The 22,660-nt window shown below is 37.9% G+C and overlaps 1 protein-coding gene across 2 annotated transcripts; it reads left to right on the top strand.

Annotated features, from left to right (window-relative positions):
* The first annotated feature begins 354 nt into the window (after nt 1–354).
* On the top strand, nt 355–16,927 carry abhd5.L (abhydrolase domain containing 5 L homeolog). 2 transcript variants are annotated; one of them, XM_041566029.1, is made up of 7 exons: nt 355–860; nt 10,263–10,348; nt 10,964–11,336; nt 12,119–12,273; nt 13,863–13,974; nt 14,974–15,160; nt 16,393–16,927. In XM_041566029.1, the coding sequence occupies exons 1-7, from the start codon at nt 778–780 to the stop codon at nt 16,480–16,482; spliced, it is 1,086 nt and encodes a 361-aa protein (XP_041421963.1). In that variant the 5' UTR covers nt 355–777; the 3' UTR covers nt 16,483–16,927. The 2 variants fall into 2 exon arrangements, with proteins under 2 accessions (XP_041421963.1, XP_018122032.1); XM_018266543.2 differs by having other exon boundaries at nt 356–890.
* The last annotated feature ends 5,733 nt before the right edge of the window (nt 16,928–22,660 follow it).

The raw sequence follows: 22,660 nt of genomic DNA, 5'->3' as shown, positions 1-22,660 counted from the left end.
ACCCGCGGGGACCCGTGGGTCAGGCAGGTTCGGGTCGACCTTGCAGTGCTCCTCGCGGGTGGGTGCGGGTTTCTTCAAATGCCGGCATCCGACTTCTGGTTCCGGTTTTATAGTCTTGCGTCTGCTCACCACGCCCCTTTTGTGACATCATTGGAGGGGCGGCGCGGGTCTATAAAAGGACCCCGGAAGCACGGATGTGGGTTGCAGCAGCGCAGGTTAGGGTCGGGTCAAGAAAACCCTGACCTGCACATCACTAGTCCGCAACCCTCCTCACAGAGCTTTAAATTTTAAAAAGTCGCAAATAGAAAATAATTGTTTTATTTCTGGTGAACTATCTAAAAAACAACTAAACTTAAAAGGTGTTTGATACCTCAAGGCCTTATTACATTTCCCCCAAACATCATGTGCTGCAGCCTCTGCTATACCACAACACAGATTTTGGTATAGGGAAGGTGGTTATTTAGACCACTATTTCCTGGCTATATTATATACCCAAGTAAATAAAACAATCTTCGATATCATCAACTTTCTCCAAGTGAATAAACAAAGCCCACAACAAACATGGCGAAGTTTGCTACCATTAAAACATATGACCTCTCTAGCACCGCCCACTGACTTGTGGAGAAGGCTGGTGAGCTGACGTAGGAAGGGGGAGACTCCTGGCAAAACAACCCGCGTTAAGCAGCTGATCCGGCAATCAATCTGATCATACCGAGAGCGCAACAGAGAAAGAAGAAGCGAAGTGCTATAAAGAGAAGGGTCGGTGGAGACTGAAGGATGGCGGAGGGATCCGATATGGTTTCTTCCTACTCCGAAAGAGGGCTCATAGGTGCCCTAAGAGCAGCCGTCTGGTCTTTTGTGTACGTACCAGGGGGACAGCCTGAAAGAGAGTGAGTGAGCGCTTCTCACCCCGAGATAATATCCGTAGCCGCCACTCTAACTCTTGGCCTGGGCGCATGCTTTTTGCCCTTGACTTTCTATGCATGAGGGCCGTGCGCGTTCACATCTCTGGGCAGCTGCTGCTGCTCTCCCACCCCGTGACCTCTGGCTTAGTGGACGGACGGAGGGCGGCGCTGCGTCATGTCAGCTTTTGTTTTGAACTGACGCAGCGAACTTTCTGCTTGTCAGTAGTTGCAGGACTACAGCTTCCAGCATGCAGTGGGGGTTGCAGCAGCGCCAATATCTGGAACGTATTAAGTTGTTACGAGAAATTGGACTGTGGCAGTGTGTGTTCTATGTGTAGTTAATACATAGACCTGGCGTCTTTACTTTTTAGTTCCCAGTTACATATCCCAACAGCTGCTCTGTATAAAGTACATACTAATTGCTAGATGCTTTTTATTTATTTTTTTGTAGTGATGTGTCAGAGGGAAAAATGTTATAACCCAGCAAAAGGGCGAAGGTGAAACTGTTTCATGATGGAGAATGATATACAGATAGGGGACCTGTTGTCCAGAATGCTTGGGATGTGGGGTTTTCTGGATAAGGGATCTTTCCTTAATTTAGATCTCCATTCTTTACTTAAAATCGTGTAAACATTATTAAACTCGATATGACTGTTTCGTCTGCAGTAAGGATTGGGATCAATAGTCGGGATCAAGTACAAGGAACTGTTTTATTAATACAGAGGAAAAAGTAATTAAAAAAAATTATATGATTAAAATGGAGTCTATGGCAAATGGCCTCCCGTAATCCAGAGCTTTCTGGATAATGGGTCCCATACCCTCATAGATTTTGTGCATAATCCCAAATGTCTATACACACAGATTTCGCACAACAATATTAAATTGATACCAGCGGTACCAGGTTTGTTTTTAGCCATTTCCAGTTAAACAGCGGCTTTCTTATGGTTTCATATTTTTACTTGCCCTAGGCTTATCGTTCATGAGGATTTTACCAGGGGTGGTCTGGTTTTTGCGGATTCACCCTTTACATGTTAATGTATTTGAACACGGAGCACAAGCAGACTTTAAAATCCATAATTTATTAAGTCTTCATTTAAAAATTAGATCAGAAAATACATTCCCAAGCACGCTTCATGCGTTTCGTGGGCTAAGCCACTTTCTCAATATGCTGTGCTGAAACTAACCATGTGAACATTTAAAAGATAACACTCCACCCTTTATATGTTAGATACTGAGGGGAAGTTGAATTTCACATCAACTTTTAGTATGTTATAGATGGACTTATTCTAAGCAACTTTCCAATTGGTCTTTTTTAAATTATTGTTTTTTCTTATGGCTTTTTCCAGCGTGCAGTTAAAAATACTGTCTGGATGTTGTGTTCCTGACCCGGCAACCAAAAAAAGCAGCTATTGTTATTGCTTGTTTTTCTTTTGCAATATTGATTTCAAAACTGCTCCCTGTTTTAATTCATGAACCTGTTGTCATCTGCAAACCGTTTTAATGTCAAGCCTGAACAACAAAAAAGGGTGATTCTAAAACACACACAGAAAAAGACCAATAGCCTTAAAGGGGAAGGAAACCTAGTTGGTGCAAAATCCCTCCCCCCTCCCGTGTGTTGCCCACCCTCCCTCCTCCCCCCTGGCCTACCCGTCCTGCTGGGCAAATGCCCCTAACTTGTTACTTACCCTTCTGCGCAGGTCCTGTCCAGGGAGTTCACAGACGACATCTTCTTCCACACGATCTTCTTCCTGCTTTGACCGGCGCATGCGCAGTAGGAGCATTTCGCCGGTACGATCTACTGCGCATGTGCCAAAAGTACATAGTGACTTTTGGCGCATGCACAGTAGATCCGTACCGGCAAAATGCTCCTACTGCGCATGCACCAAAAGTCGTTCAAAGCAGGAAGAAGATCGCGTGGAAGAAGATGTCGTCTGTAAACTCCCTGGACTGGACCTGCGCAGAAGGGTAAGTAACAAGTTAGGGGCATTTGCCCAGCGGGACGGGTAGGCCAGGGGGGAGGAGGGAGGGTGGGCAACAAACGGGAGGGGGGGAGGGTTTTTGCGCCGACTAGGTTTCCTTTCCCTTTAAGGTGGCCAGAGACGCACAGATAATATTGTATGAAACAAATTTTCGTCCGATATTCGTTGCATGTATGGTGGAAAAAGAGCTGACCATTATCGGCAGAAGACTTGGATATCGTTCGGCTTGTTGACCGGGCTGGACGGAAAATTTTGATCGGGTGCCTTTGAAGGCACCCAAACATCGCCATTGTTAGTGATGAATCGTCAGATACAGGTAGAATTCTATTGTTTCTTCCCGTATATCTACCTGTATATCTGACGCTTCAGCTCTACACATGTGTATTGAAACGAACGATCTTTCTTGGAAAGATCTTTTCCAAGAAAGATCGTAATTGTTACGTCTATGACCACCTTTAGACTTCGGCTGTCTACCTCATAGCAAAAGTCCATTTTAAATCAAAAAACCCGTTTTTATGTCTGTGTTTGCACTGTGAAAAACTATATCTGCCATCCCATTTACACATAAAAGCAGAAAGAAGGTTTTAGTTACCTCTTGCATTGTGGTATGCAAGTAGGGTTGCCACATGACCGGTATTTTACTGGCCTGGCCGGTAAAAATGATGGTTGATCCCAATGTTATTAATAGGAAAAAAAATATATAGGAAGGCCGGTATTTTTTTCCAGAAAAGGTGGCAACCCTATATGCAAGTCATTTCCCATCTTGAGGATGAGAAGCCATTGCTTGCTGGGCCTGATAAAGAACTGCTATACATCTTTCTCTGTGTTAGGGCAAACTTGTGATTGGCTGAAATGCTCACACTTTTTCTGCTTCCATGGAATGAGTGGTGACTTTTTAACTGATCTAAATCAGTTGGCATGTATCATTTATCATAGGCTATGTGATGATTTTTTTTAGGGATGCACCGAATCCAGGATTTGGTTCTGGATTCGGCCTTTTTGAGCAGGATTCGGATTTGGCCGAATCCTTCTGCCCGGCCAAACTGAATCCGAATCCTAATTTGCATATGCAAATTGGGGGCGGGGAGGGAAATTGCGTGACTTTTTGTCATAGAACAAGGAAGTAAAAAATGTTTTCCCCTTCAAACCACTAATCTGCATATGCAAATTCGGATTTGTTTCGCTATTCGGCCGAATGTTTCATGAAGGATTCAGGGGTTCGGCCGAATCCAAAATAGTGGATTTTGTGCATCCCTAATTTTTTTTTATTTTTTAAAATATGCTACATGTCCCCATTAACTTTGTGTAAATTCCAGAGTTTTCTAGCAGAAGTCGCCCATTAACCTTAGTATCATATTTGTGATAAGGGTTCTATTGTGTCTAGCCACTGGCATGTATTAATCTCCAAGTTATTGTACTGGAAAGTAGTATTTTGAAGTTGTGAGTTAATTTGCAGGACTTTGTGTGGCTTTTTAGCAGCTCATTAAAGGCATGCTTACTGGTTACGGATCCTTGCATATTCACACTAGATATGTTTCAAAGTTACACAAGGATATTGTTCTTAGGCTTTTAGGATTCTATCTGGATAACGGATCTGGAAAACATTTTGTTGGCACTTCAATCGCCATGTGTGGGCAGATATAATCCAGGAAATCTAGAATATATGCAATTTGGTGATCAGCAAACAGATTTCTGTTGGCAGGGAAATGGTTAATAGAAAAGTGTGTTTCTTGCTGTGAAATTGATACTGATAAATGCTAAGCACAGAAGTTGGCAGATAAGTTTTTAAAAATTTTGATTACTTGGCTTAAATGGTGCCTATGGGAGACAGCCATTCTATAATTCTGAACTTTCTGGATAATGGGTTTCCGGATAATGGATCCCATACCTGTACAACAAAATGGAGCCAACGGCCACACTGTGTGTTATCAATTGTGTTCAGATTGCATCAAGAACTTTGCAGAAGCAAAGTTTAAGAGCACTTAGATCCTTCTGAAAACTTAATACACATTCTTAGGGTTCTTTTGATAACCTCCATTCAATTTTTCTTATGAATTTCTAAGTAGATTAATTTTCCATAATTTTATACTGCTTCTGCACTATAGTTTTCTTGGAACACTGCTGTGCCGATGGCCAAGTTCCAAATCTGTTCAAAAACGACCAACCAGAAAATAAGTGTTAGATTTATTAAAGGTCGAGTTGTTTTTTCCATGGAAAACACAAATTTTGTATGGTATTATTTGCGTCAAAAATATTTTTTTCAGGTTTATAAAACAAACCTATTTTTTCGAGTTAAAAAAAATATAGAATTTTTTTACATTTATTATACCCTGGCCCTGGAAATAGCTTGAATCTAAAACCTGTCGAGGTCACGTGGTCTGTGGCAGAGCCCCTTGAATCATTTGGAGATGTTAATAACCTTCATAATGTTCACGGTTTTTTTTGTAATGTTTCGCTTTTTCACTCGGTCAAGTGTTAACCCCGAATTCACTGATAGAGTTTTTTACATTCAAGTTTTTTCTTGTAATAGAAACCATTCAAGTTGTGAGTTCATTCGAGGTCTAAAAAAGCTTAGATAACTCTAAAATTTGACCTTTGATAAATAACCCTCTAGATGTTGGGAAAACCGTTCTGCATCAACTGAAAGGCTATACATTAATTATATTGTCTTGAAGTAGATGATGTTAATCTCCCTTTCAGTTTAATTGAAAAAACAAGAAATCCATGGTTTTAGAAAGAATTAAATCTATGCATTCCTGTACAGATATCACTCTAAAGCTCTATTAGGCCAAATTGCCCTAATAGCCAACATTTCTTAAATAGGATAGGGCAGTTTACCACCTGTGTGGCCAATTTTTTTTTATTTTTTATCATCAACTACATCTTTATTTCATATTGTTGTTAAATAGATGGGTGTACGCTGAAAATATAGATTATATATTTGGCATATAAACGTTTTAAAGAGAGCCCTGCTAATTCTATAGGTTTGTTCCAATGAAATATAGAATGATCCCCTTATATGTTCCCTTGAAATACTTCTGCAAGTCACTTGCCTTCAGTTATATTGAATATCAATCTGATTTTTTACTTTATAAATTTCAGTGGTCTTTATGGAGCCACTAGAATTTACTGTTCCATATTGATTATTAGTAAATCTGCCCCTTAATTTCATACATAAGGAAATTCAATCAGGAATTAAAATGCTTCTTCGCTTTTACTTTCCCTTTCATTTTCATCTGCTTCTTGTTCTCTATCTCTCTATATGTCACTATCTGATAGGATAGAGAGCAAAAGCCTACTGTACAACTCAAAGATATTAGTGTAATAAAAGGTGCAAAGTTTGCTACAAGTCTTTTGACCCATAGAACCAATCACCAGGTTCCATATACTGGTCAGCTGTTTGAAAGCACAATTTGATTGGTTGAAAGTGGTACTAGACTTTAGCAACCTTTGTCCTTATTAGTACATTACCTCAGAAGTATTTAATAACCAGACATAATATATCCACTATATCTCAGCCACAATTCTGTTGCTGCCTATGCAAGGCAAAATATTGTTTCAGGGGGATGTTTTTAATGTTATGGGGCTGCTTTACTGGGGAATTAACTGATTTTATCAGCACTTCAGGCATCTGAGCACTAAAATCACACAATGATAGCAACACAGTTAAGGGAAAGAGGGACAACATGGCAGAATAGGTGTCCTATTATTTCCCATTAAAGCTGCAGGGACAGAGGTGTGCCTGAGCCCACCTGAATCTACATCTCTGCCCTAGATTAGTTTGGTTCCTTATGGTGACATTCTGCATTTTGTGGTCTCCATATGATCAATAACACAGAGCAGATCCTATGGGGTTAATATTTTGTTACCAAAAATGCCACAAGGAATATTTTTATTTTAATGCAGACTAAATGGTATCTTAATGTTTCATTCGGCTTTTGCAGTTATTATCATCAGTAACACATAGAAAATGTTGTGGTATATAATTTACTAAAACTGTGAAATTTGCCCCAGTTCAGTAACACATCTGTCCCCAACCTTTTTTGGCCCGGGAACTGGTGTAGAGCCAATTTTTTGCAAGGACTGAGGGGGGTCGGGAGGGGTCGGTGTCCAATTCTGGCGTGCCGGCATCCAATTCGTCGCGGTTCTGGGCTGCAGCCCGGCGGTTGGGGACCCCTGCAGAAATATAGAAAACAATCAGCAATTCGCTTTTATCTGTCTACTGCATGTAGAATAATGAATGTTATTTTATTATAGTTGCTATAGATTATTGTCTAATGCGCCCAGGGTTAGTAAATGACTTTTACTGGGATTAATGTCCGTGACAGCCAGTTACTCATATATAACACTTGGGAATGAATGTGCAGGGGACCTGCTGCACGTTCCGGTTGTTCTAAAATATAACATTTTGATTTTCTCGGTGCTTATTTATAAAATAACCACTGCTTTATCTCATACAATTCCATTTGTCCAAAACATGCAAATAGTATTATTATTTATTAGAGATACATCAAATCCACCATTTTATTATTTGGTGAATATACAGTAGGCCACAAAGCATTTGCATTTATCCTAAACTAAATATGGATGCTTATTTGCTAATGCATTTGAGCAAAATATGAAAAAAATGTATGCCTTTAGTTGTCTGGTTACCTAAAGTTACATGATATTTAGTGTGCAGATTTTGTTCAGCCAGACAAACTGTAAAAAAAGGTGGGGATTTGACTGAAAGGTTATAATCCAAAAGTGACCTTTCTATGCATCCCTAATTGCAACTACAACCTTTATGTACGTACAGGTATGGGACCTGTTATCCAGAATACTTGGGACCTGGGGTTTTCAGGATAACTGATCTTTCTGTAGTTTGGATCTTCATGCTTTGTTTACTAGGAAGTCTTAACATTAAATAAACCCAAAAGGGTGGTTTTGCTTCTAATAAGGATTAATTATATCTTCGTTGGTATCAAGTACAAGATACTTTTATTATTACAGGTATGGGATCTGTAATTCGGAAACCTGCTATCCAGAAAATTCCAAATTACAGAAAGGCTGTCTCCTATAGACTCCATTATAATCATATAATCCACATTTTTTTTAAAAAAAAAAGGAGAATATGGCAGGTGGACTTTCTGTAATTCAGAGCTTTCTGGGTAACGGGGTTCTGGATAACCCATCCCATCCCATAAATTTTAACATAGCATCCAATACAGATGTGTTTCACTAATCAGTTTGCACAGAACTCACAAATAAATACCATTTGGTGGTGGTGTTCTAACACACTTACACAGTAGAGGATTGGGAAAACATGAAATTCTTGGAAGTTTCGGTCTGCCAAAACTTCTTTGAAAGAAGTACTTGGAATATATCCGTGTACAAACTGTCCCTGTTCATTCTGATCCCTTCTGTATGATGCAATTTGCTAAGCTCTCCAACTATTTTTATCCTGCATTAAATATTGTGGTTTTTTTTTTTTTTCAGCTCTGCCTTAGATATCCAAAAATAGAACATTTCCTCAGCAGGCAGTGGTTCTTGACCGCTCATGTCCTGCATTTTTAAATGCATATTTACTAAAATAAATTCTCATTTTGCAACACTAGCAGTCTGATCCCGAGTGCTCTCTACAGTTCCATGTAAAGGCTAATTTTCTGAATAGCAAAACCTTTATTAGAAAAATATTGTAACTGCTGGAAATCTTGAAAAACACATTGGATTTTCTGGTGGCTAATTAAAAGGGTTTGTATTGCAAATGTTTAGGCTTCTGGCTTGTCTAGATGCTGTTTTGCATACCTCAGATACTGATGTTTCTGGCCCTCATATGAGCATTTCTCTCTGAAAGTTGTATTCTTCCCTTGACTTCCACAGTTCTCCATTTCTTGGTGACATTACAGATTGTGGAAGTTGCAAACTGGAAACCTTTTGCAATTTATTGATTGGCTTCCCCTGCTTATTAGGGTTAATTTAGCTTCATTTTCAGATCATCGCTTTGTTACTTAGAAGAGTAACTGTTGAGTGACTGCTAGTGATTAGTGAATCTGTCCCGTTTCGCCAAAAAATTTGGTAAATATTACTTTTTTGTCCTAATGCATGGGCGTTTTTTCTTATTGCCATTTTTCTCTGCGTATTTTGGGGGTCAGAGATTTTGTTAAAGGGGTTAAATTAACTTTCAGTATGGCGTTGAGTTATATTCTGAAACAATTTACAATTGGTTTATTATTTGTGGTTTTTGAGTTATTTAGCTTTTTATTCAGCAGCTTTCCAGTTTGCAATATCAATAATCTAGTTGCTAGGGGCCAAATTACCCCATCAACCATGTATTTATTTGAATAAGAAACTGGAATACGAATATGAGAGGACCTTAATAGAAAGATGAGTAGAAAAGGTAGCAATACCAATAATTTGTATCCATACACAGCATTTGCTTTTAGCTTGGGTCAGCGACCCCCATTTGAAAGTAGAAAACGATAAAGGCAAAAAATTCAAAAACTATAAAAAAAAAAAAAAATAAGAAAGGTCAATTGAAAAGCTGTTTAAAACTGGCCATTCTATACCATACTAAAAGTTAACATAAAGGTGAACACCACCCCTTTAAACTCTGCCGTTGTTAATAGATGACAACTCTTAAAGGTTATTAAGGCCTAATGAAGTAATGTTATAATAGGCCAAAAGAGTTCAATACAGATACAGTATCACTTTAGTGATGCCTATGTCGGTGTCTTTAAATGGAAAGATGCTGAAACAGTGAAGTGTCGTAAGTAGTGCTATATAAACAAGTGGTTTTCTTCTATATGTGAAACCAAAAAATGAATTGCATTTAAAGGGTAGGTACTTGCAATACCAAAAAAGTCCAGGAAATGAAATCTTTTTAGTCTTTTTTTCATCCGTTTTATCAGCTTTGTGCAAAACTTGGTCAGTTCTGAATATGGTACTCTTTGTACATGCAAATTTCATTACATTAAATTTACATTAGCTAGAAACATGCATCACTGATGTGCTAAACATTAAAATTAATTATGCGGGTGTCACTTTTGTTTTTTTTCTATGAGTTGATCCTAATCTTCTGGGAAATTTTAATTTTGCCAAGTCATCATGGTGGCAAATAACAGTGTGCAAGGATCCCATACTTTAGCAAGGGTGCTTACTTCATCGTCCTCTTTCATTACGAAGCTTATATTTTCCATCCAGTCTTCTAATCTGTTTTACATGCATGTATAGTCTTGTGTTTATCATGGGGTAGTGCACAGTCTGCAGTGATAAACACAGACCCTAAGGCATTGTTATTATCATAAGAGCATGTACATTGTAGGATCTGTGGTGCGGAAGGGTTTGAACTTTAGATAGTGTCCAGTTTTTGTAATGTATTTATTTTTTCTGATTTTAGGTCAGGGTGGCTTTCCAGTTGGCTTCCCGCCTGGTGCCCTACATCAATACCTCATCTCAAAGAAGCAGAAGAGAAAATGCTGAAGAGTAGGTTGCAGCTAACACACAATATTTTTTTTTGGGGGTGGGGGGGGAGGTTAGCACAATTTTGGGATTACTTCCATTGAGACATGGTTAATAAGGTTGATGCAATGTGCAGGTCATTCTTGAGAAAGGTTCCACTGGGTCTTGAAACATGTCATATCAATAAACCAGTCGTGTTGTAGAAAAGTACTGCAATGGCTTGTGCTTATTCCACTACTTATGTTGGTACATGAATATTGTGGAACAAAGTGGAGACACTTATTGCTGTTTATTGCAGATCATATTGTGTTTGCTCACACAGTCCAAACACTTTCTATGCATTTCTTATTGATTTCTTGTCCATGGAGAGGGTGCTGAATCACCTTATGCTGTAAAGCTATTTTCCAACACTGCATGATAAGAACCTGTTATCTGTTTCTACCTGCTAACTAGTATAACCTTGTAACTTTCCTTTTCTATATGTATATGAGCAGTGTTATTAGCTTTATACCAATTACATGAAAGTCAACTGGTAAATACCAGAAATGTTTATCAATACAGATTGCTATTAACTGCAACTAAACAATTTAACCACTTACCAAAATAATAGCAACCTTTGATTATTTCTTGTTTGTATAGGTATAACGCGTACTTACAGTAAAGAACACATACTTATATCTGGTGGAAATAAGGTATGGACCTTGGCATTTAAACAACCATTATCAAATAAAACCCCACTTGTTCTGCTACATGGATTTGGTGGAGGGGTTGGACTGTGGGTGCTCAACTTTGAAAACATTTGCCAAGACAGGACAGTTTATGCATGTGACATCTTGGGATTTGGACGCAGTAGTAGGCCACACTTTCAAGGAGATGCAGAGAAAGCTGAGGAACAGTTTGTACAGTCGATCGAAGAGTGGAGGAAGGAATTAGGTCTGGAGAAAATGATTTTTCTTGGACATAATCTTGGTGCATTTTTGGCCTCTGCTTATTCTTTAAAGTATCCTTCACGGTAAGTTATTAATACCAAAATTTATACTTACTGATCTAAACAGGCTTGTAAAGTTGACTTTAGCATGGTGCATTCCAGGGCAGTCCACCCACCCAAAAGGTATTCCATTTCTGTGACGTATTTGTATTATCATTATTCTGTAATAATGTGACTTTTAAAGTAACACTGCCATTCTAGGGAACAGGTCAAAAAATTGTACTAAATGTCAATATTCTCTGCTTTAACAATTCCCTACTTAAACAGTGCTAAGCCTAGCTCTGTCTCAGAAGCGATGCAGGACCTGCAGACAGGTGAAAGACCTGCTAGGCTGGGGCACTGTTTACATTTTGTGTCTCCATGCAGTTCGGACCATTAGATATCTCTGCTTTAGGAATAATAGTTTTTTTTTGGGGGGGGGGGGAAGGTTTGCACATGGACCATGAATCACTTACAGAACAGTTCACGATTAAAACATTTGGGAGATCGTTCAAAGCCCAAGGGGGTTTATAAACACTGGGCAAATTTTCACCTGGGCAGTAACCCAGTGTTGCTTCCAGTGTTCAAGCTACAGCTGACTGAAAAAAAGCTAATCACTGATTGGTTGCTATGGGTTGCAAATTTGCCCATTGTTTATAAATGAGCCCCCAAGTGTTGTTTTTCTGTTTATATTTGTTTCTATTTTATTTACTATTTATGTTCTTTTAATTAAGGTAAGTGCTAATAGCTGGGTTTTTTATCTTAATCATTGGCAGCAGCTAACTGTTGTTCTCATCAAATTAAGTCTGACAGCTTTCTTTCTACAGGGTGAAAAGTCTTATTTTAGTGGAGCCATGGGGATTCCCGGACAGACCTGATAATGCAGATGAAGGAAGACCAATTCCGATCTGGATTAAAGCAGTAGGTGCTATGCTGAGTCCATTTAATCCACTAGCAGGGCTTCGTCTAGCTGGACCTTTAGGTAAGTCAATGCTGCTGTTATTGGAAATATACAGTGAATACCAGAGAGAAGTGCCGATCATTACTATAGTTAAAAATTCCAATTTAGTCACTGTTGATATTAAATTAAAAGGTGTATTGTGGGAATAGAATAACCTGATTTCCCAGTACGTTCTAAATTTGCCTGTGATGTGCTACATATTATGAAGAGACTTTGACCTGATTAAGCTATCATAATCTTTTCTGCTTCCAATTTAATAGTCCTTTGAAATTTTACCTTTGACATACTTAGTCATAAGTCATGCTATCATGTAATTTTTTTTAACTATGTTATAGTTATGAAAAGCTCTATTTTGAGGTTCATTTGATTTGGAGCAATTACCATTTTCTTTTCTTTGCGTTTTTATAAAGCGGATCAATTCTAAATTTAAATAATACTTTACAGCCAAGTCTTAGAGCTGCTACATATGATTGTGGCTATCATAAACTGCTCTATTGCAATCAAAGTAACAATTAGCTGTCCAAGACCATAGAGCAGTTATCACTCATAAATATACACAAATATTGAGATAAATAAGGCAGAGTAGTCTATGTCAATAAAGTTTTACTGAGCATAAATAGACAATATGCAGCCTACTTCTACATAAACTGGTATGTAATCTGTTATCCAGAAACCCGTTACAAGCTTCAAAATTCAGGAAGGAAGTCTGCTATAGAGGCAATTTTAATCACATAAGTCTCCTTTCTTAAAAAAAAAAATTGTATTTTTCTCTTTAATAATTGAACCATACCTTGTACTTGATGGTGTTTAAGATACACAAATCCATATTGGTGGCAACACAATACTATTGGGTTTAATGTTTAAATGATATTTAGCAGATTTAAGGTATGGTCATCTTAATTATGGAAAGCACTTATGCAGAAAACCCCAGATCCTGAGCATTCCGGATAACAGGTTTTCTACCCATAGTATATTTTCCATTTAAAGCTTATACTGGTATAAGAATGCTCGGGACCTGGGGTTTTCCAGATAACAGATCTTTCCCTTATTTGGATCTTCATACCTTAAATCTGCTAAAAGCCCAAATCCAAAAATACTCCAGCTAAAACCTGTACATGTATAAGTCAATGGGAGAGGTCCCTTTAACCATTTGAAGATTTGTTGGTTTTTTTATGGTGGTTTACGCTCAAAGTCGATAAATTCGATTTTTTCCCCCCCTGATTGCATTAAATCGAGTTTATTTCATAAATAAGCAAACATTTGAGTTGTGAGTTTATTCGAGGTAGAAAAAACTTCACAAACCTCATAAACTCGACCTTTGATAAGCAACCCAATTAATAAACCCAGTAGGCTTGTTTTGCTTTCAATAAGGATTAATTATATATTAGTTGGGATCAAGTACAAGGGAAGTGAATCCATGGCATTTTCACCTATAAAAAAAACCTTGTTGTTCTTCTAGTCTGTGTCTACTGTCTTTCTACTACTTGTTCTGTTTTTACAACCTATTCTAGTTGTGACTTTTTCACTACACTATAAAGTTGCATTAATCAATTCACTTTTCAATTACATTTGCTCTCCCGTTAAAATGCCTGTTTTTTTTTTTTAATTAGGTTTAAGCCTTGTCCAGCGTTTGCGACCAGATTTCAAGAAAAAGTATTCCTCAATGTTTGATGATGATACAGTAACAGAATATATCTACCACTGTAATGCACAGTCACCTAGGTGAGCTGAAAATCTAAATGTTCATTATACTGAACAAGGTTGAAGAAAGAAAAAGTGTATGGAGCTCCTACTTATGAATAAATACAAATCCAACTGCACTGTTCTCCCTTGCAGGGAAAAAAAATTGCCAGGTTGGGGGAGAAAAGTTGTCCTCAAAAATAAATAGTTAAACTTTTCCCCCACTGTGCTGGTGGAAATAGAAGAATTATTACATAAGTTGAATGGGCAAATATTCAAGCAACATGCTTTTTATTCAAGCATTTTATTCAAGTTAAACAATTAAATGGTGGTGCCACTAAATTGTAGTAAATTGTATGTAAACATTTGATCCACAGGAAATATGGTACAAAAAAATACTGATATTCTAATATTAATTGTTTGTTAAACTAAAATATGGTAGCTTAAATATGTTCTACAAAAAGCATAAATAGTTGGCCTCGGCACATTTCAAAGAATATTTTATCTTCTGTGCCATTTTTAGATCTGTTCCAATATCATCTAATGGAAAGCCTTCACAGAAGACCAGAGTTTGTAGTAGCAAAGATAGGGCCAACATATAACATAGAAGGTATTAACATATTAATACTTTTTGATTTAATAAGCTATTGGACAGGCAGATCTCCAAATACGTTTGGCCCTATAGTGTATATAAATGCATATGCGAGTTTGGTTGGCTTTTCACACTCCACCAAGCTGCTTTGGTGGCATATGGATTATTAAAGTGTGGTATTGTATTAGCCAATAAATTATTACTGGGTAAAACTTTTTTTTTTTTTTATTTTAACAGAAAACAGTGTTATGTCTATTTTCTGTGCTTAGAAGTAAACATACTGCATATGGAAAACGTGTAGGACTTTAATCAAGTAAAATTAAAGAATTGATCAAGCTGCGAATACTTTGTAGGGCACTGCATTTAGATTTTTTTGTTGTTTACAGTTTTTTTGGCATTGCTGATTTGAGTCAGTATTAATTTACTTAGGCAAATGATTGTCTTTACAGTGGTGAGACAGCTTTCAGGAATATGACCGTTCCATATGGTTGGGCACAAAGACCAATGCTGCAGCGTATTGATAAAATGCACCTAGACATTCCAATCACCGTGATTTATGGTGCACGATCTTGCATTGATGGCAATTCTGGAAGCACCATACAGTCACTGCGGCCAAACTCCTATGTGAAGACTATTGTAAGTATTATATGTTTGCTTTATCACTCTTGTCAAGAACTGTATTGTGCATTGCTAGATACACTGCATAGGCTATACATAGTGAGTTAGGTTGAAAAAAGACACACGTCCATCAAGTTCAACCTTTGTATATAACCTGCCTAACTGCTAGTTGATTCAGAGGAAGCCTCTCCAATTTGCCTCAGAGGGGGGAACATTCCTACTGTAATACATACAGTAGAAAAGGGTTCATTGTAAAACAGAGCATCCCTACAGTGTAACACAGAGAATACCAGGAAAATCCCTGTTTTATTTTTTTATGCCCCTTCAGCAGCATGTTATAGCTGTGTCATTGGGTAAGATTTTGCTTTTGCACATTGTTTTCATCACTGGATCCTAGAAATAAAGTCCAAAGTAGCTGTAGCACACGATTCAGTTTTGTCAATGCAAAAAGTGACTTTTATTGGCTCATTGCAAACTTCAAAAACATGGCAACGTTTCGAGCCGCACAGGGCCCTTTCTCATGGCAACGTTTCGAGCCGCACAGGGCCCTTTCTCAAGGCTTGAGAAAGGGCCCTGTGCGGCTCGAAACGTTGCCATGTTTTTGAAGTTTGCAATGAGCCAATAAAAGTCACTTTTTGCATTGACAAAACTGAATCGTGTGCTACAGCTACTTTGGACTTTGTTGCAATATTACTGGCTCTTCGCAGGGGGCCTTGTATGCTGTTTAGCACCAGATACCTGAAAAGGTTGATGGAGTAACAGGTGAGCGCTCTAATTTTTTGTGTGGATCCTAGAAATAATCTTACTCATCTGCCTTGCTGCATGTGTCCCACTTTATTCTTTAATCTTGATCATTTTTGGTTTGTCATTTTAACATTATTTTTCACACAAATCTTAAAGTAGGAAGCCCATTGCATACTAGACATCAAGTAAAATCTTGTGGAGGGTCAACAGAGGCAAGAGCTGCCCTAATACAAGTATGGGATCCACTATCCGGAAACCCATTATACCGAAAGCTCTAAATTATAGGAAGGCCATCTCCCAGTTACGGAAAGACCCCTTATCCGGAAAGCACCAGGTCCTGAGCATACCTGTACATTACTATTACATTATTTTGATTTGTCAAGTCCTGTTGAGTGCAATGCTGTACTTTGTTCTCTCTTTATCAAAAGTAAAACTGTTTGATAAATGACTTCTATGCAATGTTACAGTTGTTTGTATATTTTACGCTGCTTTTCTCACTGTTTTAGGCAATCCGTGGTGCAGGCCATTATGTATTTGCTGATCAGCCCGAAGATTTTAACCAAAAAGTAACAGAGATATGTGATTCTGTGGACTGATTTCTTTGTATGTGATGCAAAAGAACTGCACTCTTGGAGCTTCCTTCATGCAAGCACTGCACCTTCCTATTGCCAGCAGGACTGAAACAACAGAATGCAAAGAGAGCATGGCATTGCTCTGTCTACTGAATCGTTGGTGCTTCATCCTTTCAAAGACATTTGCACACTTGAACCGGAATTTGTGCCTTTTGTAGCATTTCTAGCATTGTACAGATTTGCAAACATTTATATTTATAATGTACAATTTCAGAGAGCTATATCTACTTTTGTGATAAGCATATATATATTTACAGAATAATATCATAGTTGTTTATATATTAACCGAAACATATACCCTAAGCTGGCATGTTCCAAGGACTTTTTATGCCTTTTTAGGGACTGATATCTTACTCCACATATGTTGTGACACTGTGACTACTGAATAACCTATATGTCACTTTTTGTATTTATTTTTTTTATTATTGACTTCATGTGCCAAATATTATTTAAAAAGAACATAAGGTTTTTAGCATTGGGCAGCGAAGTGGTATTTTTGGTAGGGATGCACCGAATCCAGGATTCGGTTCGGGATTCGGCCTTTTTCAGCAGGATTCGTATTCGGTCGAATCCTTCTCCCAGGCCGAACCAAATCCAAATCCTAATTTGTTTATGTAAATTAGGGGTGGGGAGGGAAAAGGAGTGACCTTTTGTCTCAAAACAAGGAAGTAAAAAAATGTTTTTCCCTTCCCATCCCTAATTTGCATATGCAAATTAGGGTTCAGATTCGGTTCGGTGTTCAGCCGAATCCAAAATAGTGGATTCGGGGCATCCCTAATTTTTTGCTTCCTTTTTCTTGGGTGTGTGCATATATTGCAGTTGCTCACTTGTTCTGTGTGTAAGCAACATTAAGGGGCAAATTTATTATGGTTCGAATGGTAAATTTGAATTTTCGAATGTTTTATTTATTTATTTTTGCTCAAATTCGAATTTAAATTTACCAACTCGAATTTGAATGTGAGATTTATCACACCTTGACCCTGGAAACCATTCTAATTCCAATATTTGCTACCTAAAACCTGCCGAGTTCATTTTAAGTCAATGGCCGTACCATTAGAATATGTGAATTGCCTTCCTGACATTAAAGTTTTTTTTTTTTTTTTGTTTTTTTTTTCCCGGAGGAAAACTCGATTCGAATTTGATTCAGTTAGAATTTTCAGGTCGTTCGGATTCGATCAAATATTAGATGTTCGAGTTTTTTCATAAATAACCTCCCATTCCAGTTGTGAGTAAATTCAAATTTATTAGAGTTAAAAAAAAAATTCACATAACTGCGAAATTTGTCCTTTGATAAATCTGCCCCTAAGTAAAGTGTGTATTGGCAATTCCATCAACCTGAGACAATCGGAACAACTGTAGGTAACAAAGCCACCTGCAAAAATGCTCCTCTGTGAGGCTAAGCTCGTACGTTCAACTTGTTGGCAAGTAAAGTTGCATTTTGTGTAAACATAAACGTTGCCACACCATTTGGCATTTCATGTCACTAAACATTTTTTTCCTGAATATAAGGAAAACCCACATAAGAATGTGTTAGGGCGTTATTTAAAATTTTACATGGACAAGTTGCATCAGTGAGAGAATTTATTTAATTTACTCCATTAACTAGTGCCCCTATATTCATTGTTGCAAAATATGGAATCCCTTTTACCCAAGCTGGTTGGTTACAATATCTTTTTCCTTTGATCAATTTAGATGAAAATGCGTTGGTTGTTGTCAAATTTAACTAAGCCTGTCTTATATCTTATAATAATAATATGGTGTTGTTTGGTTGGTCTGAATAATAATAGCAATATCAGACTGGTGTCATGTCCGTACAACTACATTGTTTGCAAAATGAGAAGTTACATATCCATGTATTTGGTGAGGCTACCAGACACGCAGATTTTATAGGATTGGGCCAAATGGGGCCGGTCTGATTGTTTAGCCCTGGGTCAACTGTTGGAGTGTACTGCAGGCTTATGGAGACCCTTAGAGATTTTGGACATTTTTTTTTTTTTTTGGCCAGATATTAGGTGGGCAGGCTGTCTGGAGAGCCCCAGCTGCTTACACCAAAATACATTGATACTATAAGGCATAGCATCTTTCAAAAAGCACTGTAGTCCCTTCTAGGGCAAGTTTTTATTTAAAGGAGAATTCAACCCTTAACTAAAAAAAAAAAACCCTACCCCACCCTAGCAGCTACCCTGGGGAAATGCCCTTAACTTTTTACTTACCCCTCTGTGTAGATACTGGGATCGCAATTCAGGGCAGCCATCTTCTGGTTCTTTGGTAATCTGAGACCGGTGAAGTGGAGCATGCGCAGTTGAAGCAATTTCAAAATTGACAGAAATTGCCGAAGTGCCGGAAGAAGACACAAAGACACAGAAGATGGCTGCTGTCAACTGCGATCCCTGAATCTGCACCGCGGGGTAAGTAAAAAGTTAGGGGCATTTCCCCCGGGGGGCAGCTAGGCTGGGGCGAAGGAGGGAAGGGGGTCAATGTAGGGTAGAGGGGTAGGGTTTGGTTTTTTTGTTTTTTTTTAGTTAAGGGTTGAATTCTCCTTTAAGGGGCATGACCAGTTTTTTTTTATTAAGCGCTGATTAGTGGCTCAGGAAAAGATGTCCGTTTAGATTAACTCCTTCTGGGTTGGTGCATAAATGGGTTTCAGTTTTGACTGTTCACTTGTTAGCCATGTTGTACTGTATCTTCGAATACTAAAAGCCACAGTTATTAACCATTTTATAGGCACAGATTAATCACTGTGTATGATATTTTATAGATTATAATTTTAGAATAATAACATAATTGCATTTAAGTTTTTTTTAAGATCTGCAAATCCTAATGCATTCTTAAAATAACAATGTCCTTCTAGAGAAACATACAAGTATTACAGACTCTTTATTACCTCATACTCCTGGTTTTTTTTTTTTTTTTTTTTTACTGATCGTTTTTATGAATGACATTGGGATTTGCTGTTTGTGAATTGTATAGATTGTTTTTTGTGTTTGAGGAATTGGATAACTATTTTTTTTCTTGTACAGTACCTGTAAATATTTATGGTTAAAGGAGAACTATAGCTAACTAAAGTAATGCTGAAATGTTGTTTATGTTTTGTTCTTCTGTACCAGCCCAAGGCAACCACAGCCCTTTAGGCTAAGGCCACACTAGGCGATAGCGCCGCGATTTGACTCGTGGCGACTTTTCGCCGCGACTTTTAAGCCGCAATCGCTGGGGAAACTTTTGCGCTGGCGTCTATGGGGAATCGCGAAAAATCGCCAGCGTAAAAACACACGCGGCGATCTTTTTTCTATTGTCGCTCGAAATCGCCTAGCGAGGCAATTTCGAGCGACAGTAGAGAAAAGATCGCCGCGTGTGTTTTTACGCTGGCGATTTTTCGCGATTCCCCATAGACGCCAGCGCAAAAGTTTCCCCAGCGATTGCGGCTTAAAAGTCGCGGCGAAAAGTCGCCACGAGTCAAATCGCGGCGCTATCGCCTAGTGTGGCCTTAGCCTTAGCAGTAAAGATATGTGCCTCCAAAGATGCCCCAGTAGCTCCCCATCTTCTTTTCTACTGATTCACTGCACATGCATCCTATGGGATTTTTAAAAGCATATTTATCAAATATGAATGTGAACTCCATTACTATTCTAAAAATCCCATGGGAATGAATAGAAAGTGAGTGAGTTTTTCTCTGACGAGTTCTTATCTCACATTTTGATAAATCTGCCCCTAAATGTCACTATAAGGCCGATTATTAAAAATAAAAAAATACAGATGTTTAGTACATGGCAGCTCTGAAACCAGTGCAGTTAGCATCAATATTTAATAATCAGCCTTGTAGCATCAGCTCCTATGATGGGTGAACCTTTTTCCTCCTTGATAATTTGCAACGAGCCCTAAGCTTAACTTCTGTACAGCTGCCCAGAGCACACTGAGCATGTCCGTGCCACTGACACTTCTAAAAAAAAAAGAAATCCAAGATGGGGAGCTTCTGTGACAATTTTGAAGGCCTGGATCGTTACTACTACAGAGGTAATTCACCTTTAGACTAGTGGCATAAGTTCAGTCTATAAAATATGGCAATTCTAGCAATATTCATTTTTTAGGGTTTAGTTCTAAGTCTCTTGGTTCTCTATATAAGTGCATATATGTTGGTATATACAGTATATCCAAGATGTGTGCAGCTGGTAAGTGGGGGAAAATATGTATCTCCAGCTAATGCAACTTGCTCTCCTTTTAGTAATGAGTCTTTCCCAGTCTCCAAATCACAAGCCAGCGCTTACAGGTCACGTGAAAGACAAAAAGAGGATGGAATAACTGTATAGTGCAATATTTCTTTAAATGGCAGCAATCCACCTCAATGTGTACTATAAGGAGCTATAGATAAAGGTACAGAGTATCTCCACCTCACTGATCATACAGTAGGTAGGTACTCACAAGCTACTGTATGTTAAGCCTTATTCACAATCTCTTTTTGAGAACGTTTTAGGAAATTTCTTCCATATATATGCACTGATAGTATAAAACTGTATTTTTAAAAAATCCAGAATACAATTGCACTTAATATCTATATGATACACATGCATATTGCATGGACCCTGTAGCCAAGTTCATTAGCACCTCCGCATTTAGCAGTCCATGGATGAATGAATGCCGGTCTCCTCCACTCTGCAGCATTGGGATTGGCAAGGTTTAGATGGGCTCCTTCTCCTGAACTGTAAGGGGGTTATTTATCAAAGTCCAAATTTACCTCCATAATTTCTGAAAAAAACGACACTTTTGCGGAAAAAAATCAGGAAAAATCTGATTTTCAAGATTTGTTTGGGATTTTTCACCTGAAAATTCAGAATTTTGTCTGAAAACGCTCGAAAACTTTGGGGTATTGCCAAAAACCCAGCGCACATCAAATAATCATTGGGACTTCTCCCATTGACTTATATGCAACCTTGACATGTTTGAGATGCCAGAATTTCAGATTCTGACTTTTCTATCCTTGGGGTTTAATAAATTCCGAAAAATTTGTGATTTTTTTAAAAGTCCGATTTTATTAAAAAAAAAAAATCACGAATTTTTCGTGATTTTTGCATTCGGAGTTTAGTAAATAACCCCCTAAGTGTACTGACTTGTGATCTGGAGAATGATGAGCATGTTTTTTTTTTTGTCTGGGATTCTTTGGCCCATGTCATGCCAGAAGTTTGCTATGCCAACAAAGAAACTCCTGTTGCATCATGGTCTCTCTGCTATAGACTTAAAAGGCAACAACCTGGTACAGATGGATTTTAGCCTGAGATGCTCACAAGGGATTGTTTGGTTTTTCTTTTGTGAACTTAAATTTAACTGTAACCCTTGGAGACACAGTCTCTACACATCATTGTCATTCAGTCCAAGAGATGACAGGCATGTCTATGCTGAGGCCTGGGGTGCCATGGATCCTAAGATGCAGATTCATTCTCTTTTTGTTACAAAACATATTCATATCTGGTTTGTATCTGTATCACATCCAATTTATACCAAAAATATGGTCATTAAATTGAAACCGATTGTTTTGTGCATAGAATTGTATTCCAACATCTCAAACATTAAGCTCTGCTCTTAGTATGTGTGGTTGGGTGGATTGTAGAGATTGTATGGGTTGTGTGATTAACAATAAAAGCTCTGATGTCTGCGGAAGGTATCTGAGTTTTGTAAACTGTGAATTGTTTGATATTTTATAATAAACATAAAATGCTGTTAATTATTTCTGTTTCAAAACTGAAAAGACCTCTATAACATTTTGCTACTGCGTCATATACAGCTAAATGCGCTACTTACGTTTTAAAATTGTATGGATGTTACTTTTCATGGCTTTCAATAAAGTATTAATATTGCATCATAGTTCAGATGTATTTTTCACATGTGTATTAATGTCAGTACATGAGAGCTATGTCCATATACTAGTGGGCAGTGCAAACCACTGTACTTTTAAATCGGCGATCGCTTGCTGGGATGCACCAAATCTGGATTCAATTTGAGATTTGGCTGAATTCCAGCACTTTTTTCATATAAACTATGTTAAAACTGTTATGGGCAAATTTATTAAAGGTCGAGTTATAATTAACCCAAAAAAAATCAATGGTATTTTTCAATCAAAACTCGAATTTTCAGGTAAAAACTTTTTTTGGTG

This window comes from Xenopus laevis, chromosome 6L (assembly GCF_017654675.1).
Source record: "Xenopus laevis strain J_2021 chromosome 6L, Xenopus_laevis_v10.1, whole genome shotgun sequence".
Lineage (NCBI taxonomy): Eukaryota > Metazoa > Chordata > Amphibia > Anura > Pipidae > Xenopus > Xenopus laevis.
Note: the sequence above shows the minus strand (reverse complement) of the source record. Positions and strands in the feature narration are given on the sequence as shown.

What these genes read in the sequence shown, in the direction of transcription:
- abhd5.L (XM_018266543.2), top strand. Translation starts at nt 778, where the DNA reads ATGGCGGAGGGATCCGATATGGTTTCTTCCTACTCCGAAAGAGGGCTC. An exon ending in TGTAATGCACAGTCACCTAG is followed by an intron (nt 13,975 to 14,973) that starts GTGAGCTGAAAA and finishes TTGTCTTTACAG; the next exon opens with TGGTGAGACAGCTTTCAGGA. An exon ending in ACTCCTATGTGAAGACTATT is followed by an intron (nt 15,161 to 16,392) that starts GTAAGTATTATA and finishes TCACTGTTTTAG; the next exon opens with GCAATCCGTGGTGCAGGCCA.